The sequence below is a fragment of the Dunckerocampus dactyliophorus genome, chromosome 21 (genome assembly GCF_027744805.1).
Source record: "Dunckerocampus dactyliophorus isolate RoL2022-P2 chromosome 21, RoL_Ddac_1.1, whole genome shotgun sequence".
Lineage (NCBI taxonomy): Eukaryota > Metazoa > Chordata > Actinopteri > Syngnathiformes > Syngnathidae > Dunckerocampus > Dunckerocampus dactyliophorus.
Window position 1 is genome coordinate 14,987,638 of NC_072839.1, and position 17,843 is coordinate 15,005,480.

Below are 17,843 nucleotides of genomic sequence, written 5' to 3' on the forward strand. Positions count from 1 at the left end.
ATTTCCTGTTTGATACACAATACAAAAAAAAAAAAATAAAATATATATATATATATATATATATATATATACACACATATATATACATATATATCTTGAAGACAGCAGCATCGCCCCTTGCTTCGTCTTCTACCACCATCAGACTTCCAGGTAGTTTGTCTCCACCTCCCTGAAAGCAAACAGGTGTACAGGAGTGATTTGCAGTCTCTCGCTCGCTCACTCTCTCTCTCACACACACGTAGGCAGGAAAACAGGAACGTTCCACATTCCAGTGCAGCTCAAGATTCCTGGTAGTGCACAGGAAATGAGAAGCCTCTCTGTTATTTAAATGGTCTTTTATAAAATAACTGTGATAAACATGTTTATGCTCGTGCAAAGAACCAAACCTGTGAATCAAAATAAGAATCCATTTATTTGCATCATACACAACTCAATGGCAAAAATAAAAGTTGTTCCTAAACAGCAGCCAAGTGAAGAATGTAACAGAGTCCAAGCAGAATATAAATATATATGTGATAATAAACATGAAAGCAGTGCATCAAGTCAGTCAGGTGCCATGCGTGAGGAAGTAGATGCTGACAAGTCACGTCCAAACAGCGAGAAGAAAAGGAAGTCAGTAACGTGGATGTAAAGCATGTTCCCAATGAGGCAAATGTAAACAACAGGACACTAATGTATGAAGCGTGTCTTGGAGAAAGGTGCTGTCATTGGTCCACTGTTTGGTTGAAGTGGCGCTTCCCGTCCAGGTACAACATGGACTCTGCGGGACAAACACATACAAGACACACAGTCAGGACGGGGGGGGGGGGGCAAACAGCAGTGCAAGTGTGGGGGTGTAAGAGCTTACCTCCGTACGTCTGAGGGACGATGCTGGGAACGTCACGGTCCGACACAAAGGTGAAGTGGAAGACGTTGGTGGTGTTGTGCTGCCGTGCGAGCGGGTCAAAGACCTCACTGTGAACTCTGACCTGGATGTGCTTCCCCTCCGTGTAGCACACCTGAAACGAAGACGGTGTGGTCGTCAGGGTAACACTTCTATCACTGCGGCGTGTTATATTGACAAAGCTCAACTTAGTGGATAGGTATTTGGTTTATATTCTGTTTATTTACATACATTTACAAATAGTCTTATTGATATAAAAATGTTACAAAAGACTAATAATTTTAAAATAGCTAATACATTTAAAATTAGTTTACTAAATACTAAATTTAAACTGCTTTATTTAACATTGATTTGACTTTATATAGATTTACATAAAACATTTTGAATTGAATCTGAAATCTAAAATTAGTTTATATTTAATAAGACTGAAATAAATTTGAAAATCTTAGTAATTTCAAAATAGATTTATTTAAATGTAAATCCTTTATAATTTATACTGAAATCAATTTGAAATATTTTAAATGAAATAGCTTTATTCAAAATTACTTCACATTTATTTAGATTGAAATGAATTTTTAAATAGTAATAATTAAAAATAGCTACGGCTTTAAATGTATTATTTAAAACGAGAGGTAGACAGGAAGAGTCATACCTGAAACAAAAGATCTGAGGAGATCTATCCAGATCAAGATTTTGTTAATATGCTCTCATATGTTGACACTATGACTAACCTAACATTGCTTTGTTTGCGCTTAAATGTCATTAAACTCCACATCTCCCAAATACAATACTATGTTCTTGTTTGCTGCTTCCTGACCTGTGACGAGAGCATCAGCAAGGAACCGATCTCCACAGGCTTCTGGAAAAGGATGTCGTCAACGGCCACCAGGCTGGGGCGACACCCCCTGCGGCAGATGCAGCCACTTGTTGAGAAGTGTTTTGAAGTATTTATTTTAATTTATTTAGTTCTCAAACTCTCACCCAAAGGAGCAGGCGTTGGCCCAGCCCAGCTCGTAGGCCTTCCTCATGAGGAAGCCACCAAAGATCCTGTTGAAGATGTTCCTCTCCTGAGACGTAAGAAGCAGATATAAGGTAATGAAATGTAAACATCTGTGTGATTGACAAACATTGGCTTCACCTGAGGGTGGCAGATCTCCAGCCCCTTGAGTTTAGCGTCTTCCATCCACACCGAGCTGGGAGGCAACACTCGGCTGCGGAAGCTGACCGTCCTGAAAGAAGACACAGAAAGTGAATGGATAAACCGACCTAAGACTTCCACACTAGCATGTTCCTACTTGGTGTCCAGAGTGTTGAGGAAGAGGCCGTGGACTATTTTCCTCTCCTCGGCCGTGGGAGCCACCTTCAGGAGGGATGCGGTGCTCAGTTCCACGCGGCGAGACTTGTTAGCTGCAGAGCACACACACAAACACACACGAGGCAATATCAGGGACATGTCAGATGTCTTTGCAAGACTTGTTCTCTGCTACCTTCTCCCTGCTGGAAGATTTCCTCCTCCTCGGGACCCTGTGGCCTCAGTGGGTTGACAAACGCCGCTCTGGCAGGAAGCAAAAGTACACAAAGTCAGCGTTTTCACTACCTTTCCTGCTAAAAATGTTGAACTTTCTTTCAATATGCAACCTCTTGTTCTCTGGATCTCGAGCCACCATGACAAATGTCGCATCCAGTACCGGAGAATAAGCTCCATCTCGATACTGGGGAGAAAAAAAACAAAAAACAAAACACAATCTGGATTTCCTCATTGAGTTTATATTATATTATATATTATATATTATTTATATATATATTATTTATATTTCCCAAATTATTGGGAAACGGGAAGCGAAAGTTGTTCTCTCCCTTTGTAGCTACAACAGCTTCTACTCTACTGGGAAGACTTTCTACATGACTTTAGCAACACAAGGAAGACTAAGTGTTCACGGCTGGTGTCAAACCTGTCAATCAAGGTGAGTCAGAGGCGGGCCTACCTGTGTCATGTGCATCTTGGCTTCGATGGAGGTCTTTCCCACCCACGTCACATGACCAGTGAACTTGATGTCGCAGTCGGGATATATGACCTGCTGCCTCATGTCTTAAAAGCACACGTCGATCAAGAGTATGATGTATTACCATGGCAACCTGTCTCAATCAGATCCACACCCTTGCTCATCCCCTGGCCACACACTCTAATCCAAACAAGTGCCGCAGCTTGTTTTTTCTTGGCCCGTGGCACAATAGAATCAACCAAAAAAACAACAAAAAATGGGGGAAAAAGGAAAGAAATGTTGATACTAACAAGAAAAAACTCATAAAAGATTTTTGTCACCAAGTCTGTTATATGTTTAACTTCTTGGCATATCTACTGTATGCTTGATTAGCCTTTTCAGAAAATTTAAAATATTAAAATGGCACCGCGTCCTTGGATTTTGCAGTACAGTGTTCAGTGTGGACACCCTTAATGTAACCCCCCCCCCCCCCCCCCCCCCCAAAAAAAAAAAAAACAGTCATGTACGAAACAGTGTGACTGTGCGTGAGTGACTCTCACCTATTTTGTCCACCAGGGCGGTGACAATAGACAATGGCGACCTCTTCAGGGCTGGATTGTAAGTGTGTGAGTAGGAGATGAGCACTGAGCAAGAAGCAGAGGAAGTTATCGTCAGTGTTCAACTTGATTGCTACTGTGGCTTGTGTCAGAATAGGGAACCTGCTAAACTATCCAAATCCTCCAGGATGCGTCCAAACCTGGCAAAGATAAGGAGAAAAGAAGTGAAGACACATGGGACCATGCTTCCTGGTGGCTTTCTTTCATACCTGACGGTGTTGTGGAAGGTCAGGTACTTCTCTCTGAGCTGTGGTTCAGAGCCCAGAGGCAGGTGGACTTCCAGGAAGCTGTCCTTCATGCTCTTGACGGGAAGGTCGCTTTGGGACTTGGCCAACATGGAGGAGAGGGAGACGCGCTCTGTCATGGCCTGCTGGTGGTCGCTGTGCATAAGAAATATTTCAGTGCACTTCTGGCTGCGCACCAGCAGAGGGCAGCGTCTCATGCTAAACACAGTATTTTTTCACAAATTTAAAATACAGTATGTCTCAGAAGTGTGGTGTCCAGAATTTATACGGTTTGATATGTTTAACTTGTTTAGTAAACCCTTTGTGTTTCTGTCGCTTTAATGCTAATGAGCCTCAACTTCAAAAGCGAGTGTTTGAGCTCCTCTTCCCTCAAAAGTGGAGCAAACAAGTGAGAGAGATAAAAAACTTTTTTTCTCAAGTTTGGTGCTCATAAGCAGGCTCCTGGGACACATAACACTGTTAAAATGTCATTAAAAGGTGACTTTTGCATGGGCCAGGGGACCTTTAAAAACATCAGGTGGTGAGATGAGCAACATTAAATGCCAGATATCGTCGTCGTAACTCATAATGGTTACATACCTCCAGTTGGTGGAAGCTCCCACGATTTCTCTCAGCCTGTTTCGCACTGGAACGCACAGTAGAAATCATGTTTGTGTGTGTGTGTGCGTGTGTGTTGGGACAGCAGAAAAGAAAGGTTTCATGCCATCTCATTCTGCAGATCGCTAAGGAAACAAGCACAATTTGCATCTCTCATGAGGTAATACTTCTACTTAGAATTTATGTTAGTGACATCTTGTTTCCTCAGAGAGACGCCAATAATAAGACACACCAGAGAAAATGAACCAGAAGGGGAATGGAGACAGAGTAAAAAGGTTAACAGGTGTGACGACCTCAACAGGTCAGGTGCAGTGTGACTATTTTCAAGACCTGGAAGAAGATGCAGCAGCTAAAAGGTCCGCCAGCCATCCAGGAGGCATGCCGCAGAGAATTAACGTGCAATTAGCGCTAATTATCATGACGTTACTGTGCTTTTAGATTGGCCTGGGTTTACCAACACACCATTTGATACGTGCAAGAGTGGGTTTCCTGTGGAGAAACACAAACAAGTCTTCCATTTTGCAGTAAGTGACTCTTTTGTGTGTTTATGAAAACTACAAAATGCATTCTAACGCTAGATGGAGGATATTTAGTCACTTGTGTTGAAAGGTGCATCCAAAATCAAATAGGCCGTCTGACCTTCAACCATGTCGGGTGCCCTTCCTTTCCTTGCGCCCGTGCACAGATGTTTAGTTGTCAAGGACGCAGAAGACCGCAACAACAACATCCTGCAGACAACAAACGTACACAAAGACTTTTAAGAGGTCCTGTTTTATCTACATGGACCTTCCTTGTCTCACTTTACGCTTCTGTGGGCAGCTGGTCATCTGTCAATGAGCAGCTGATCAGACAAATTAGGGATAATTAAATTGAGTTCATTAAAATCCCACTTTATTAGGGGTTAGCATGAATGAATGACATAGAAACTTCGTTGATCTCCAATAGAAATTCACAATTGACAATACTTGTTTTCATTTCCCTTCATAATGAAACAATTTGAGTCCTTCACAGTAGTTTTCCTGAGAGAGGTACGTTCCAGACACACTCCTCCACCCTGTTTCATTTTTTCCACCTCTGCAGACACAGAGCCAAAAACAACCCTGCAAGAACCTACAAACTAGCTAGCAACTGGCTAGAAACTGTCTGTTTCGGTTAAAGCTCAAAAAGTGACAAGACAAACCTCGGTGAAAACATTGCGGTGAGAAGGCGAAGTTAAAAAGAGCCCAAACAAAAGCAGTGAAGCGTTCCTCCTCGGTCCGACAAAACGATGGCCACGGTAAACAGGCACTTCCGTGTTTAGATTAGACACGCCCCTGGTTTCTGACGTACTGTATATCTTTTCTAAAAATGAACCCGGATTTTAGATTGACAGGCACTTCACTTCACCATGTTGGACCGATATAACCCTACAGAGGGCGTCACACTAACATCCAAATTCTCAACGAAATGCAACAAATGGGTGTAACTGAAGCCGTTTTTAGTGTCTTATGAAAGTAACACCGGATTTGTCTACAAACACTAAGGTTTCTAATTTAATCTTTTTAAAAGCAGTTTACGACGATTGTAAATAATGTTGTGTAATTACAACGCCTTAGAAGTGCACTGATTATGTTTCAAGAGAAGCAATAATTATTTAACGATGATAAAATGTTTGTAATTAAGATACTTACCCCACAAAACTTCTCCACTTCTCCGCTGACAATAAGAAGATGAAGAGTACAATAAAAGATGAGCGGATATGTTTTTTGAAGACATTTTGCAGACACATTTTAATAAATTGCTGATAAGCGACCTAATAAGAAAAACAAATGCCATATTAACCACACGAGGACTGATAACGTGCTTTATGAGATCATATAATCGTTTTAAATCAGAGGAAACAGACAGCTGCGATCTTTTAAATAATTCCATGTATGGGAATTGAGTGAAGAAAAGTGACTGGCAGCAAAAAAAATGTTATAAGTAAAGTATAAAATACTACTTTCTAACATGATGTTAGTCTTTGTTCCTGCTTGGGTGTTGCTATACCAATAATTCCGGGACGCTGAGTATTTTAGGACCTGTATTTCTAATTTTAGAAAGGCCGTGGAGGGTTAAAAAAAATTGTCATGTGGACACATACTCGCTTCTGATTGGATAAAATGGGCGTCATCGAAAGACGATACGTCCACAAGGCGACCAATCAGAGACCAGGACCACACTGCTATAAAAAGCAGACGTAAACAAAGAGGCAGCGAACAAACGCCAGCGACCCGTTCCGGGGCCACTCAATCTGGATGTCCTTGTCGAGACAAAAACACGTCCTGACCAGAGGCTGACTGCGGGGGAATAGCCACTCTGAAGCGAATGAAGAAGCTCCTAATCTTTCACTTCACATACAGAGGACTTCGTGCGAAAGGAAAAAAGAGTAAAAGGAGAAAATGGAGTATAAATTGCGAAAGGCTGAACCAAAGGACGTGCCGGATATATTACGACTGGTGAAGGTAGTCAATGATTACTAATCCGCTCCGATGTCGCGTTAGAATTTGGTCAACTTTAGCTAACACAGTTAGCACTGACCAGTTGTTGAACCTAATCCTAGCAGTGATGAAAGGCTAGCTTGGTGATAACGTAGTAAAGCGACTGTGACGCAGCAGTAAAAAAAATCCCTCGAGGATGTCCGAATGTGACGTCACGATCTGCATTCTTTGTTCGGGTCCGGGTGATTCACTTCCGCTGAAGCCGCCGCCTTTGTAAACACCATCTGGTCCGCGTTCAGGCTGACCCACTTCAGTGTGCACTTTTTTTTTTTAAACCTAATGTATCCTTTTCTTGTGTGTGTATATATTTGTAACAGTGCCGTTTTGCTTTAAGGAACTGGCTAAACATGAGGAGATGGAGCACCAGGTGACGCTGACTGAAGAAGGTGAGACGAAAGTATGTTGACAAAAGGAGTGTGTATGTATGTATGTATTCTAGTGCGTATGTTTTCACGTTTAAAAAAATGTTTACAGAGCTCCTTGAGGATGGATTTGGTGAAACGCCGTTCTACCACTGTATCATTGCTGAAATCCCAGGAGGGGACAGCAGCCAAGGTAAGTGAACGTGTCACATAAAGGAATGTGAATTCAAAGCCTTGACCTTCCAACTGCATGAGTGTTGCCACTTCCTTTCTGTATAGAGCACAAAAAGCTTTCGGGCTGAAGTGACTCTGAAGGCTTCAGGTTTTGTTTTTTAAAAACGCGGTCTGTCCTCCAGATTCTAAAGTGGTCGGCTTTGCGATGTACTACTTCACCTATGACCCTTGGGTTGGCAAGCAGCTCTACCTGGAGGAGTTCTTTGTGATGGATGAGTACAGAGGTAAGAAGTCCACACTCTGTCCAGTCTGGTCCCCTTCTAATCGCTCGTGTCTTAACAGGACTCGGTATTGGTTCAGAGATCCTGCGACGGCTCAGTGACGTAAGTTGTGACATCACGCAAGCAGATGTGGTCTGTATGGACTTTAACCTCGCCCCACCCACTCGTCCTGCAGCTGGCTGTAAAGACGCGCTGCACGGGCATGATGTTCGTGGTGGCCGAGAACAACGAAATGTCCATCCAGTACTACAAGCGGCGCGGTGCCGAGGACCTCTCACAGGAGGAAGGCTGGAGGCTCTACAGGTTTGACAAGAGCAGCCTGGTCAAGATGGCTACACCCACTGAGGAGTGAAGGCGAGGAGATAATACGAGAAGAGGAGGGGAGACAAATGTTTCCACTTACAAAAACTGTACAAGAGGCCAGCAAACAATTACTTAAATGTTAGTTTCTGATGATCACATTTAATATAATAAAAAGTAGCTAATAAAGAAATGCTGTGTGGTCTTCATTCAGATAGAGCTCCACTGTCCTTGCAGAAAGCAAAGGAATGATCACTATTTGTAAGAAAGTCATAGAAAAATATAAATCTGCAGTATGTTCATGCTAGTCAAATATCGTAACTATGACAGGAGTGCCCAGCTGTGTTGAGTGATCTGCTGCAAAAATGCTACTCAGATCCTCTACATGTCAACTTGTTTTTAGGAATCTGCTGTAAAAATTAATTTTGAACTGCAAAGTCTCACTCGTGGGCCACAATTGGACTGCCAGCTGTAAAGCCCTGCTATAGAACAAATGTAGTGTGTTCACAATAGGAAAACAAAATAGATGTTTTGACCCAGCTCACCCAATGAGGATGAGTGGCCTTTATTAAATAAAACAATCGATTGCAGGCCAGAAATCATTCCAGTATATTTTCAGACATACCATTTAGAACGAATGTGTGCTGCTTGGGAATGTAAAGAGCGCCTGACTCTCATATGGAGGAAGACGAAGACATGAAAGAGGATCAGGCAGAATGTGTGTGGTTGTGCATGTCACTGACACCCCAAACACACAAAAGAATATTCAAAGTGGAAAAAAAGAACGACTTTGTTCGAGAGTCCTCCTGACTAGAAACATCAGTATTGTAATGTAAAGAGACTAGAAGAAGGTGTCAAGTGTCATTTGCATAGCCAACTCCAGGGGTCAGCTACACACAATAAGCTTTTTGTCAAGAGACGGTGAGACGTTCCACGTAGCGTGGAGATAATCAGTCAAAAGAGCGTACACGTGATTCTTCTCTCCAGCTTCAGCTGCTGCCGCCGTCCCGCCGCTCTGTCTTTTCAGGCTTCCCGCAGAAAAAAAAACAACTTTGGATGACTTTGCTTCCATGGCATTGCTAACTATTCCCCCCACCCCCCATGAGAACTCACCTTCTTTTTGCCAAAAGGCGTGTCTTTCCAAAGCGCCTCCACGGCGACGCGGCCCTGCTGAACCCATGAGTACGCAGAGTCTCTGCTCACCTGCAGGAACACACATTTTCTCTGAAACTCTATCAATTTCACCTTCACCACTTAGTAATGTCTGCTAATAATGGGTGATTTCTCACCGACTTGATACCAAGTGAAACAGAGCTTGATATTGCCAATGCCGATACTTTGGCCAGAAATGCACAACCAATATCAGTGCAAACACTGTAATTGTTTATAGCGTACTTTTTTTTTACCGATGAGTTATGCAAAATTGTGATAATTATTTATGGTATTTAGCCTTGCCTATAATGTTTACAACCTGCTTGACCTGTTTTTTTTAGATTTTCACTGATAGAACTGCCTCTGGGGGGAGGCGCAACTAATTAATCATGACAGATGTGCACACCTTGAAGAGTGAGGCCCCCTGCTGAGGGTAAAACATGGAGGCACTCAAGGCCATGAGGCCCACTGGAAACGCCACACGCTTCACCTTTGACCCTGAGAAAGGAGGAGACACATTCAATGAGCAACCCGTCACCTGAAGTGCCTCCAGACAAAACAGAGCTTGTAAACACGTCCTTATCTTATCACGTCTCAGATATTAGGAAGGATGTTGTTATAACACGCATTCAATCATTACCTTTGGCCAAGTAGAGACCCAGCAAGCCCGAGAAGCCCACTGCTGCCACGCTGGGGTAGAGGTCTGGGGGAGGAGCACTGAGGAACTGATAGACGTCTGAAGGACGCCAGAATTCAAACATCAACTTCTAAAATGTTGATTAAATGGAATATTTTCAATGTGCTTCTCACCCATGACTGTTGTGACGGTGGCGTCAATGGTGGGCTCCATCTTTCTGTACACTTCCTGTTGTGACATTCAAGCAAGTTCATGTTTTATTTAATAATATGATAAATAAACAAAACAAGGAAGTGTTCACACACAAGAGGGGCATCACTTTTGTGCAAGAAGCCAAAACCTCTAAGGCCCAATGTTGACTTAAAGTGAGTGGCAGATGGCTTGGACACAAGGACACATTAAGATCTGGTCAGGATTATCTCAATGACAGGCAATAAAATAATTTTTGGGCTACCAACCTCAGCTTTGTCTGCTGCAGTTCGACCTGCTTGCTACAAACACAACACGATATGAAATGATTGCAACTACATGTAACATATAAAACTGCACACAAGCTCTGCATAGTATTGTTGAATTCATGTTCACACAATGCAACACACCTGACACTGGTCTGCGCACGGCTGTGCCCATTTCCTTAGTGATGCCATGCTCTGCTCCAAAGGGCCTGGCACTGCCGCCTCCTCTGGCTCAACATGCCGCCATTCCTCCTGGGGTCTGCTGTACAGAGACGGCAGCTGGAAAACACATTTTCTTTATCATTGCCTTTACTTTCATCTTTATTTTGTGTTGTGTGACAATCTGTGTAGTTTTCCAGAATCATATAAACCTATCCTAAGGCACACAATGTATAAACCTTATCATTACATTATCAATCAAAATGACAGCATGTTATGTTTTGTTTTCGCTAAGACAGGGCATATAGTCAACAACTGAACTGCCCTGCACCTGGTCAAGGCGCAGTGCCGGCTGGGCGTTCTTCTTTGCGGCCTCGCAGGAAGCAATCCCAACCAGGCCCGGAGCCGCGGCGCAAAGCGACATCTGGTGGAGAATAGTGGACATGAAAATTACACGGCACAGTATACAGGGTACAAGTCACATTAACTACACAACTAGTCTCAATAATTATACGACAATCAACATCAAAACGAATGAAATGAGGTGTTTGAAGCTCAATTTTCCCTACAAGTTTACGTGATAGTTTCCAGTAGTCCTGATGTTAAATTGAGGCAAGGTTTAGCGACCTGCTAACAGTAGCATTTAGCTTATATAGCAGCACTTAATCCATTACGGTGGCAGAGTCTGTAACACTATCGTAATCGCTTAATGCTATCAACTGTTACGACAATTACATCTTACAGGAACAAATGGCAAAGGGTTCGTACCAGTTTCATGTATGACATTTTCCGTCCTGAGGACTTTCGCTTTCTACGGGACGTCGGAGAGTCGAGACGCATGCGCAGTTCGTCGTTGGGTTGTCAGCAGATTTCTAACTTTACTATAATAATCGCAATGTAACAATATCAACACGTCGGGCGTAGTCCTACTATCTCTTGAAGGAAAACATTTTTAATACTTTGTTATCTATGATTTACTCACAGAATAGCAATAAAGCAAAAGGGCTCTTTCTAACTAAACGTCCTGCGGGTACACACACACAAACACACAAACACACAAATAAACAGAAAGCGATCAATTATGAACATTTATTTCTGGAAAGAAGTTACAAACAGTTTCCAAAGAGGATTTACCCAGATTACAAGTTCATTTTCTTCTACCTTCTGTTTTTGGTTGCAGTCATAGTATCAAGGTACTGTACTGTGTATATATATGTATATACTGTGTGTGTATAGAAGTTTTTTTGTTTTAAATCATCTACTCTTTTTGCCTATACTGACAGACTAAAGGATGCTGCGACTCGGCAATGTCACACTTGATCACATTTCTTTGACAGCAAAACAAAAGGGTGGCACGCACAACCATAGACACACACACACACAATACCTTCCTCAACAGGCATTTTGACACTTCTGTGGCCATTTTAAACAGCAAGTAAGCATGTATAAAATGATCAGTTTAAAAAAAAAAAGTGCATAGTTGCGAAAATAACAGTAGTGACAATGATTTGGACACACAAAATGAGTAATGTGAAATGTTCTAGAACCTTATAATAGCTTAAATGAAATAAATAAAAAGATGAGACCGTGTGGAATTTGTTAACAAAAAACAAAAAAATCTGATCAATGCATGGGATGAAAAGGAAGCCTGTACAGCTGCAGGATGTTGCCGAGATGACACCATGGTTACAAAGCAGCATGTGTGAAAATCTTATCCTGAAAGCCGCTAAAGATGATTTTTCTGTACAGTATTATCTTTCTTCCTAAATCTCAGGATTTGACCAAAGGTGATGTGGTGTTCAAAAAAGGAGGAGGCATCTTGGCAACAGTCTAGGCTTTTTGTGGCCCTAAACAACATTTTGTTTGTGGCCCTAATCCAGTCTTTAATATTACTAGGGTTTTAGTTTATAAGTTTATCATCAAATTGAACCAAGGCTCCAAATTTCACGAGTCATTGAAAATATAAACAGTGCACATCTATATTGACTTGAATGTGGTCAAAGCCTCTCTGATCATGTAGCCCCCCCCCCCACCCCACACGGAGGTGGTTGTGGCCCGAAACAATCACATAATGTGCCAGCCCTACTCTGCAATAAACTAAAATTTTTTTTTTTTAAAAGTACGTCTCATCATACCAGCCTTGTTTCCAATCCCCACTCCTAACAATAAATAACCCGACACACTTACTGCATAGCTTGCTAAATAAATAACAAAACAAAACAAAAAAAAACACTGCATCAGAAAGTGCTGAGCCCTTTGCACAAATAAACGGAGCTGGGTGGCCCTAAAGCACGACAAGGGCGACTGCTGGTGGGCAAACCGACTGCTGATCTTCCCATGAAGATCTGAAAGTGTTCTTCAAAACAAACACAAAGGAGAACCACAAGGAGGCGGGCAATGTCGATGAGAGGAACTGAACTCGTGTTTACAAATCCTAATGGTCCGAGTGGGACGCGCAATGTGTTGCACGTCACTGGAACGCACTGGAAGCCCAAACATCTGCTAATACTACCAGTAATGTGTGTGTGCACATGAGGAGAGGACAAAAGTAGCTGCACTCATTCAGTGAGTCAGGTTGTTCTGCTGATGGCTTCTACAAGCTTACTGATGACATATAAAAGGATGCTGCCTGCCTTGTGATTGTTGAGGCTGTGGAGTCCAAGTTGAGCTTCCAGTGTGTTGAGTACGAGTGTAGAATAGAAAATTGAGCACAGTCCAAACCAGAAACCAGCAGAATCAGACCGTTTTTTCCGCACGTTTTTTCCTCACCTTTTCTTAAAAAAGCTAAAAGTGTTTAGAACCCTGATGACTCTACACCGTGCTCTCAGGGCCTCGAGCGGTGCTGATGCTGCGCTTCCGCCATGGGAGCAAACAGCTCCTCTCATCAGGAGGACACTTCTAAACAATAAAAGGGGGTCCTCTGGTGAGCAGACCTCAGCTGCAGCGTCTGACATGCTCCAGCACGTACTCTGGGAAGTGCAGGCTACAAACCTGCAGACCGTCCAGTTTGCAAGGCATCCTGGGATACTCATCCTCCTTCCACTTGTTCTCATCTGGGTCAAAAGTGAGGATGGAGTCACTGTAGTGGCCGCTGTAACACAAGCCGCCCAACACCATGATCTGTCGCTCCAGCACGGCCACGCCGTGACCGCTGCGTCCAATTGGCATGGAGGCCAGGATGGTCCACTCGTCTGTGTCAGGGTCATAAACCTCAGTTGACGGGCAGCCTTGCGACTCAAAGGACGCTCGCAGGATCACGCACACACCACCAAACACGTACAGCTTCCCATTGTGAGAGATCATCTTGTGGAAGCAGCGGGCGTAGTTCATTTTGGATTTGTTCTCCCAGCAGCTGGCGTGGGAGCCGGGCAGCAGCGGGCCACGACCACCGCGCGTCCTCTGTGAGTCCGAGCTCCCACCACCCCCTCCCGCTTCCCGTCCCGGGTCAAAGACGCAAACCTGCTTGGAGGTGGACGAGGACGTGATGCCGCCCGTGATGTAGAGCTTCCCACCAAGAACTGTTCCCTCGTGACCATACTTGTTGACGGGATACGGGTCCACAAACTCCCAGCGGTCCTCAGTGATGTCGTAGCGTTCTGTGGAGTAGAAGGTTTCGTCTCGCGTGCGGCCTGCTACCGCATAGATAAACTTTCCGATGACGCCAACAGCAAACTCTGACCTGCAAAACAACACCAGTGAAGACTAGGAAGTGACAAATCTCCACACTGTTTGGACCTGCCTGACCTGGGCACAGACATGTCCGCCATGCGCAGCCACGAGTTCTGACGGGGGTCATAGCGGTAGACTTTGGACGAAGCGTGAAACTCTCCATCCGGCCCAAGCTCCTCCCCTCCCAACAAGAAGGCAAAGTTGTTCACAATGGCCAGGCAGTCAGGCCGCAATGGCACCTGAGGCCCCTCCAGCTCCCACCACACCTGCAGAACATAACAGGTTACTAGACCGAGCGCAGACACGCATTTCCGGTCCTAACTAAAATGCCAGAATTAAAGATGGAGGCACCTTGGGGCGCTGCAGCAGCAGGATCTTACTGTTGACCATGCTGTGACCAATCATCCCCCTAAAGACTGCCGTCTGCGGGCGCAGCGAGCGGATGCGGTTAGAGCGCGTCTCCACCAGAGGCTGCTGGTTGACGTCATGGAAGTAGCTGAGGGCCTGCTCCACTTCCTGACGCAGCTGCCTGGAGTAACGATAGAACTCTGATGTCTTCACCTGCGTGGAGACAGAGGAGGTCACATGACATCAAAAGAGACAACATTTTTCATTGACTGTAAGACTGTAAGCTGATTCCACCCGGAAGAGGTGAGCAGACTCGCCTTCTCAAAGATGTTTGCAGGAGTCATGAGGCAGAAGCGGATGGACTGCACGATGGTGTCTGTGTGTCTCCACCGCCGCCGGTCATGTCTCAGCCATGACTGGACGGCTTCATACAGCTCAATCTCCGGGTAGCGGCTCAGAGCATCGCTATTCAGATACGCCTGATGCACACAGAAAGAGATGTGGCGCTAATTAGTGGCTAACTCGTCAACAGCGAACAGTCCCAGTGGGATGCAAACCTGCAGTCTCTCCAGGCTGAGGTAGGACAGGAAGTCGGGTCGGCTCATGAGAGGGACAAAGTTATCGAGCAGGAAGTTGTCCAGCTGCTCTTGGACGCCCTCCACCCCCACACTGAAGTCCTCCAGGAGGCGCATGACCTCAGCACAGTTCTCCAGGCAGATCTTAGCCAGCAGGAAGGAGCAGCAGAACTCCACTGCCTCAGTCATTTGCACGTACATGGCCGCCTGACCCCACAAGAAGACATCCTGTTGAGTCCAAACTCAATACAAGTTCCATGTGAAGGAGGAAGGGCGTCACCTGTAAGATCTCCTGCACGGTGGGCATGCTGAGCTCCAGCGAGCCGTAGTACATGAAGCGGAGAATGTGCCCAAAACCCGCTGCCGTAAGCCCCTTCATGTGGATTTTGTCCTGGTCCCGCTCCCTCATGTCGGCTGTGAACATCACCCGGAAATAGTCGCTCTGGGTGGCCAGAAGTGCCTTGTGGGCCTGGAAGACGATCACGCATTAGCATAAGGACCACAATGTGGAGAATGTGACAAGAGAACCCATTTCACAAACCTGGAAGTGATGCTCATCGATCGTGAGCGTGACGTCCAACAGCAGACGCTCCTCATAGAGAGCCCGGAAGCCCGACGACACACTCCCATCATGCACCTGGGATAGATATACCTCCACATCCGCCCCCGACATATCACATCTGATGGCAGCATGGGAATTGGAGGAGTAAGAAAACAAACAACAGCTGGTCAGGCAGTGTCCAAAGTGTTCAACAGTCAAAAATATACAAAACATCAACAAGGTGAATAAGGATGTGCTTACCTCTGATTGGCCACGGGCATGTCAGAGGGGGTTGTCCGAGCCAATTGCTGGGTTGCACGTAACGTCACGTCTGTTTGCTGTTGTCACGGGCTCAAACAGACGGGGGGCAAATAAGCGTATTCGTAGCTAGAAGTCATGTAACGTCAGAACAAACTGTGGAACATGTGTAAAACGTTCAAATAGGGGTTTCTGGAAAAGTTATTACTAAGATAGTCCACCATAAAGGGGGAAAAACTGCGAGAACACACACCTTCACCTTTTTAAAACAAACATTACTTGAAATAAACCGCTGTTCTGGCAGAGCCATAGGATCTAGTAGCACATATGGACCGCTCATGTCAACAGTAGGCGACTCGGAAGCAACTTAACCAGGTCGCGCTCGCGTTTCTTAGATCAAATTAATTATTCGATTAATACTCCCTTGGAAAAACAGTGCAGCAAAATGATGGATACATTAAACAGTGCACTCATGCAGACTGACTTGGTGTAAGAATGCAGATAGACATGCCAAAAGCGCTATTTTCATCCGATACATTTATTATGTCTGAAGAGTTCACGGCTGTTTGATCACCTTGTTTTCAACTATTTCATGTCTTCATGCAACACACCATGCACACTCACACAATTGGCGCAAACGAAATTAACTCAACAACATGCACCGTTATTAGCTTTAATCTGCCAAACATTGTACGAAGCTCCTGAGTGTGCATGTGGTCATATTCATTGTTTGACCGCCATCTGATCACAGAAAGCTCACGTGGTTGCAACCCAGCAATCAGAGGGCAATGCCCCGTATGTCCAGCTGATGCTTGCAACGTCCCTTGTCAGCTGCAATCACCTGGATGACAAAGTCAAAGTGTGTAAAAAAGAGTAAAAGGTGCAAGAAGTAGAAACAATGTGCAATTTATCGTTCTACACAAATGTGTAGACAAATTGCAGTGATGCAGACCTTTTAGAGCCCTGGCGAGCACTCACAGCTTCTGATGTCTGAGCTCTAAGGGGCCGCTCGCATTTCCTTTCTTTGTGTTTACCTGCTTCTAAAGCATCACAAGAGAAACCAATGTTTTGCAATGGAGATCAACTTTGCACTTCATTTACATAAACACACTGTCACAAACTGAATTGTCAACAATTGCAATGTGATCAAGGACAACAAAAAAATAGATAGTAACATTGGATTGCTCAAATAAAAAACACAGAAGCAGGGGTTCATGACAAATTTCATCATTAATTTCTGAAGACACATCAACAGAGACCAAAAATGTTTGCCCCAGAACAAAGGCTACGTGACAACACCGTTAGTAAGTTAACAGTGTATATTGTGAACAATAAGTGCGAATGTTTAGCACGATGGATAGCAATAATTGAATGGTTTGAACGGCAGTCACGATTTTTGTGGTGGTGACAGAAGCGACGGGGTTCCGAATGGGCTGGACCGGGGGGGGACAGCCTTTAGCATAGAGGCTACATCAGTCGTCTCACCTCCGCGCTGAGAATCCCCACAACAAGCCCTCTTGGACCAGGACGCTCGCGTTCCTTCGGACATTAAGTTCCGGGTTCAATTCCGTAACGCAGGAAGCGGACTGCGGTGATCTACTGCCATGGTGTAAGTTAGCCGTCAGCCAGAGTCCCAGTTCTGCTGAACATCAGACGGCTAACAAACCAAAGCGATCCATAGGCTTTGAGGACGCCATTTTCTAGCCTTACGCCACTTCCTGTTTGAGCGGAAGTGGGGGCGTGGATGCAATAGGGTACGATTGTATATTAACCCATTGTATCACTCGGCAGTGGTGTCACTCTGACATGACAAGGTAACAGTCTTAAGACAACATTCCCAAAGTTACTAATGTCATTTGTCCGAAAAAGGGCAAAGTAATAGCACAATACATTTGTAATCTTCATTCTGGAGTGTTATATGTATATGGCACACTGTGAGGTACTACAAATCACATAAGCCGACAAGCGACGCTTATTTGCGTCATCAAAACGCGACGGACATGACAAGCCAGGAACATTCTTCTCTATTTATTGGAGACAAGAAAGCGTTAGTCGGTTTTTATGTAACTGTCCGCGGGAACAACGTTAA

The 17,843-nt window shown here is 44.4% G+C and overlaps 4 protein-coding genes across 8 annotated transcripts; 1 reads left to right on the forward strand and 3 right to left on the reverse strand.

The window, feature by feature from the left end:
- Nucleotides 1-393: 393 nt before the first annotated feature.
- On the reverse strand, nt 394-5,645 carry acot9.1 (acyl-CoA thioesterase 9, tandem duplicate 1). Of its 4 annotated transcripts, XM_054765532.1 has the most exons (16): nt 5,505-5,645; nt 4,964-5,052; nt 4,787-4,813; nt 4,307-4,352; nt 3,692-3,862; nt 3,585-3,622; nt 3,426-3,509; nt 2,869-2,972; nt 2,522-2,595; nt 2,371-2,438; nt 2,179-2,290; nt 2,022-2,112; nt 1,865-1,950; nt 1,701-1,788; nt 848-998; nt 394-760 (listed from the first exon to the last, which is right to left on the reverse strand). In XM_054765532.1, exons 1-16 carry the CDS (start codon nt 5,516-5,518, stop codon nt 705-707), a joined length of 1,299 nt encoding a protein of 432 aa, XP_054621507.1. In that variant the 5' UTR covers nt 5,519-5,645; the 3' UTR covers nt 394-704. The 4 variants fall into 4 exon arrangements, with proteins under 4 accessions (XP_054621507.1, XP_054621509.1, XP_054621511.1 ...); XM_054765534.1 differs by lacking the exon at nt 4,787-4,813; XM_054765536.1 differs by having other exon boundaries at nt 4,655-5,052; nt 5,505-5,591.
- Nucleotides 5,646-6,541: 896 nt separating this feature from the next.
- LOC129173997 (diamine acetyltransferase 1-like) lies at nt 6,542-8,160 on the forward strand. Its single transcript, XM_054765493.1, has 6 exons — nt 6,542-6,807; nt 7,178-7,229; nt 7,318-7,398; nt 7,562-7,663; nt 7,722-7,762; nt 7,836-8,160. The coding sequence occupies exons 1-6, from the start codon at nt 6,745-6,747 to the stop codon at nt 8,010-8,012; spliced, it is 516 nt and encodes a 171-aa protein (XP_054621468.1). The 5' UTR covers nt 6,542-6,744; the 3' UTR covers nt 8,013-8,160.
- Nucleotides 8,161-8,485: 325 nt separating this feature from the next.
- Nucleotides 8,486-11,209, reverse strand: LOC129173996 (MICOS complex subunit MIC26-like). 2 transcript variants are annotated; one of them, XM_054765491.1, is made up of 9 exons: nt 11,132-11,209; nt 10,695-10,787; nt 10,349-10,483; nt 10,208-10,240; nt 9,923-9,977; nt 9,753-9,848; nt 9,519-9,610; nt 9,074-9,163; nt 8,486-8,988 (listed from the first exon to the last, which is right to left on the reverse strand). In XM_054765491.1, the coding sequence occupies exons 1-9, from the start codon at nt 11,201-11,203 to the stop codon at nt 8,950-8,952; spliced, it is 705 nt and encodes a 234-aa protein (XP_054621466.1). In that variant the 5' UTR covers nt 11,204-11,209; the 3' UTR covers nt 8,486-8,949. The 2 variants fall into 2 exon arrangements, with proteins under 2 accessions (XP_054621466.1, XP_054621467.1); XM_054765492.1 differs by lacking the exon at nt 10,208-10,240.
- Nucleotides 11,210-11,438: 229 nt separating this feature from the next.
- Nucleotides 11,439-17,472, reverse strand: klhl15 (kelch-like family member 15). The gene is made up of 10 exons (XM_054765503.1): nt 17,240-17,472; nt 16,707-16,794; nt 15,758-16,595; nt 15,497-15,635; nt 15,236-15,424; nt 14,938-15,162; nt 14,698-14,859; nt 14,384-14,593; nt 14,108-14,298; nt 11,439-14,042 (listed from the first exon to the last, which is right to left on the reverse strand). Exons 3-10 carry the CDS (start codon nt 15,775-15,777, stop codon nt 13,298-13,300), a joined length of 1,881 nt encoding a protein of 626 aa, XP_054621478.1. The 5' UTR covers nt 15,778-16,595; nt 16,707-16,794; nt 17,240-17,472; the 3' UTR covers nt 11,439-13,297.
- Nucleotides 17,473-17,843: the final 371 nt, after the last annotated feature.

Coding starts and splice junctions, on each gene's coding strand:
- acot9.1 (XM_054765532.1), bottom strand. Junction 1,951..2,021: donor TGGAGATCTGCCACCCTCAG/GTGAAGCCAATG, acceptor CTTACGTCTCAG/GAGAGGAACATCTTCAACAG. Junction 1,789..1,864: donor GCCAACGCCTGCTCCTTTGG/GTGAGAGTTTGA, acceptor CATCTGCCGCAG/GGGGTGTCGCCCCAGCCTGG.
- LOC129173997 (XM_054765493.1), top strand. CDS start 6,745: ATGGAGTATAAATTGCGAAAGGCTGAACCAAAGGACGTGCCGGATATA. Junction 7,664..7,721: donor TGTGATGGATGAGTACAGAG/GTAAGAAGTCCA, acceptor GTGTCTTAACAG/GACTCGGTATTGGTTCAGAG. Junction 7,763..7,835: donor TCCTGCGACGGCTCAGTGAC/GTAAGTTGTGAC, acceptor CTCGTCCTGCAG/CTGGCTGTAAAGACGCGCTG.
- LOC129173996 (XM_054765491.1), bottom strand. CDS start 11,203: ATGCGTCTCGACTCTCCGACGTCCCGTAGAAAGCGAAAGTCCTCAGGA. Junction 10,484..10,694: donor CGGCACTGCGCCTTGACCAG/GTGCAGGGCAGT, acceptor TGTGTTTTCCAG/CTGCCGTCTCTGTACAGCAG. Junction 9,849..9,922: donor CACCGTCACAACAGTCATGG/GTGAGAAGCACA, acceptor GGCGTCCTTCAG/ACGTCTATCAGTTCCTCAGT.
- klhl15 (XM_054765503.1), bottom strand. CDS start 15,777: ATGCCCGTGGCCAATCAGAG. Junction 14,299..14,383: donor TGCTGCTGCAGCGCCCCAAG/GTGCCTCCATCT, acceptor TATGTTCTGCAG/GTGTGGTGGGAGCTGGAGGG. Junction 14,043..14,107: donor GCGGACATGTCTGTGCCCAG/GTCAGGCAGGTC, acceptor GTTGTTTTGCAG/GTCAGAGTTTGCTGTTGGCG.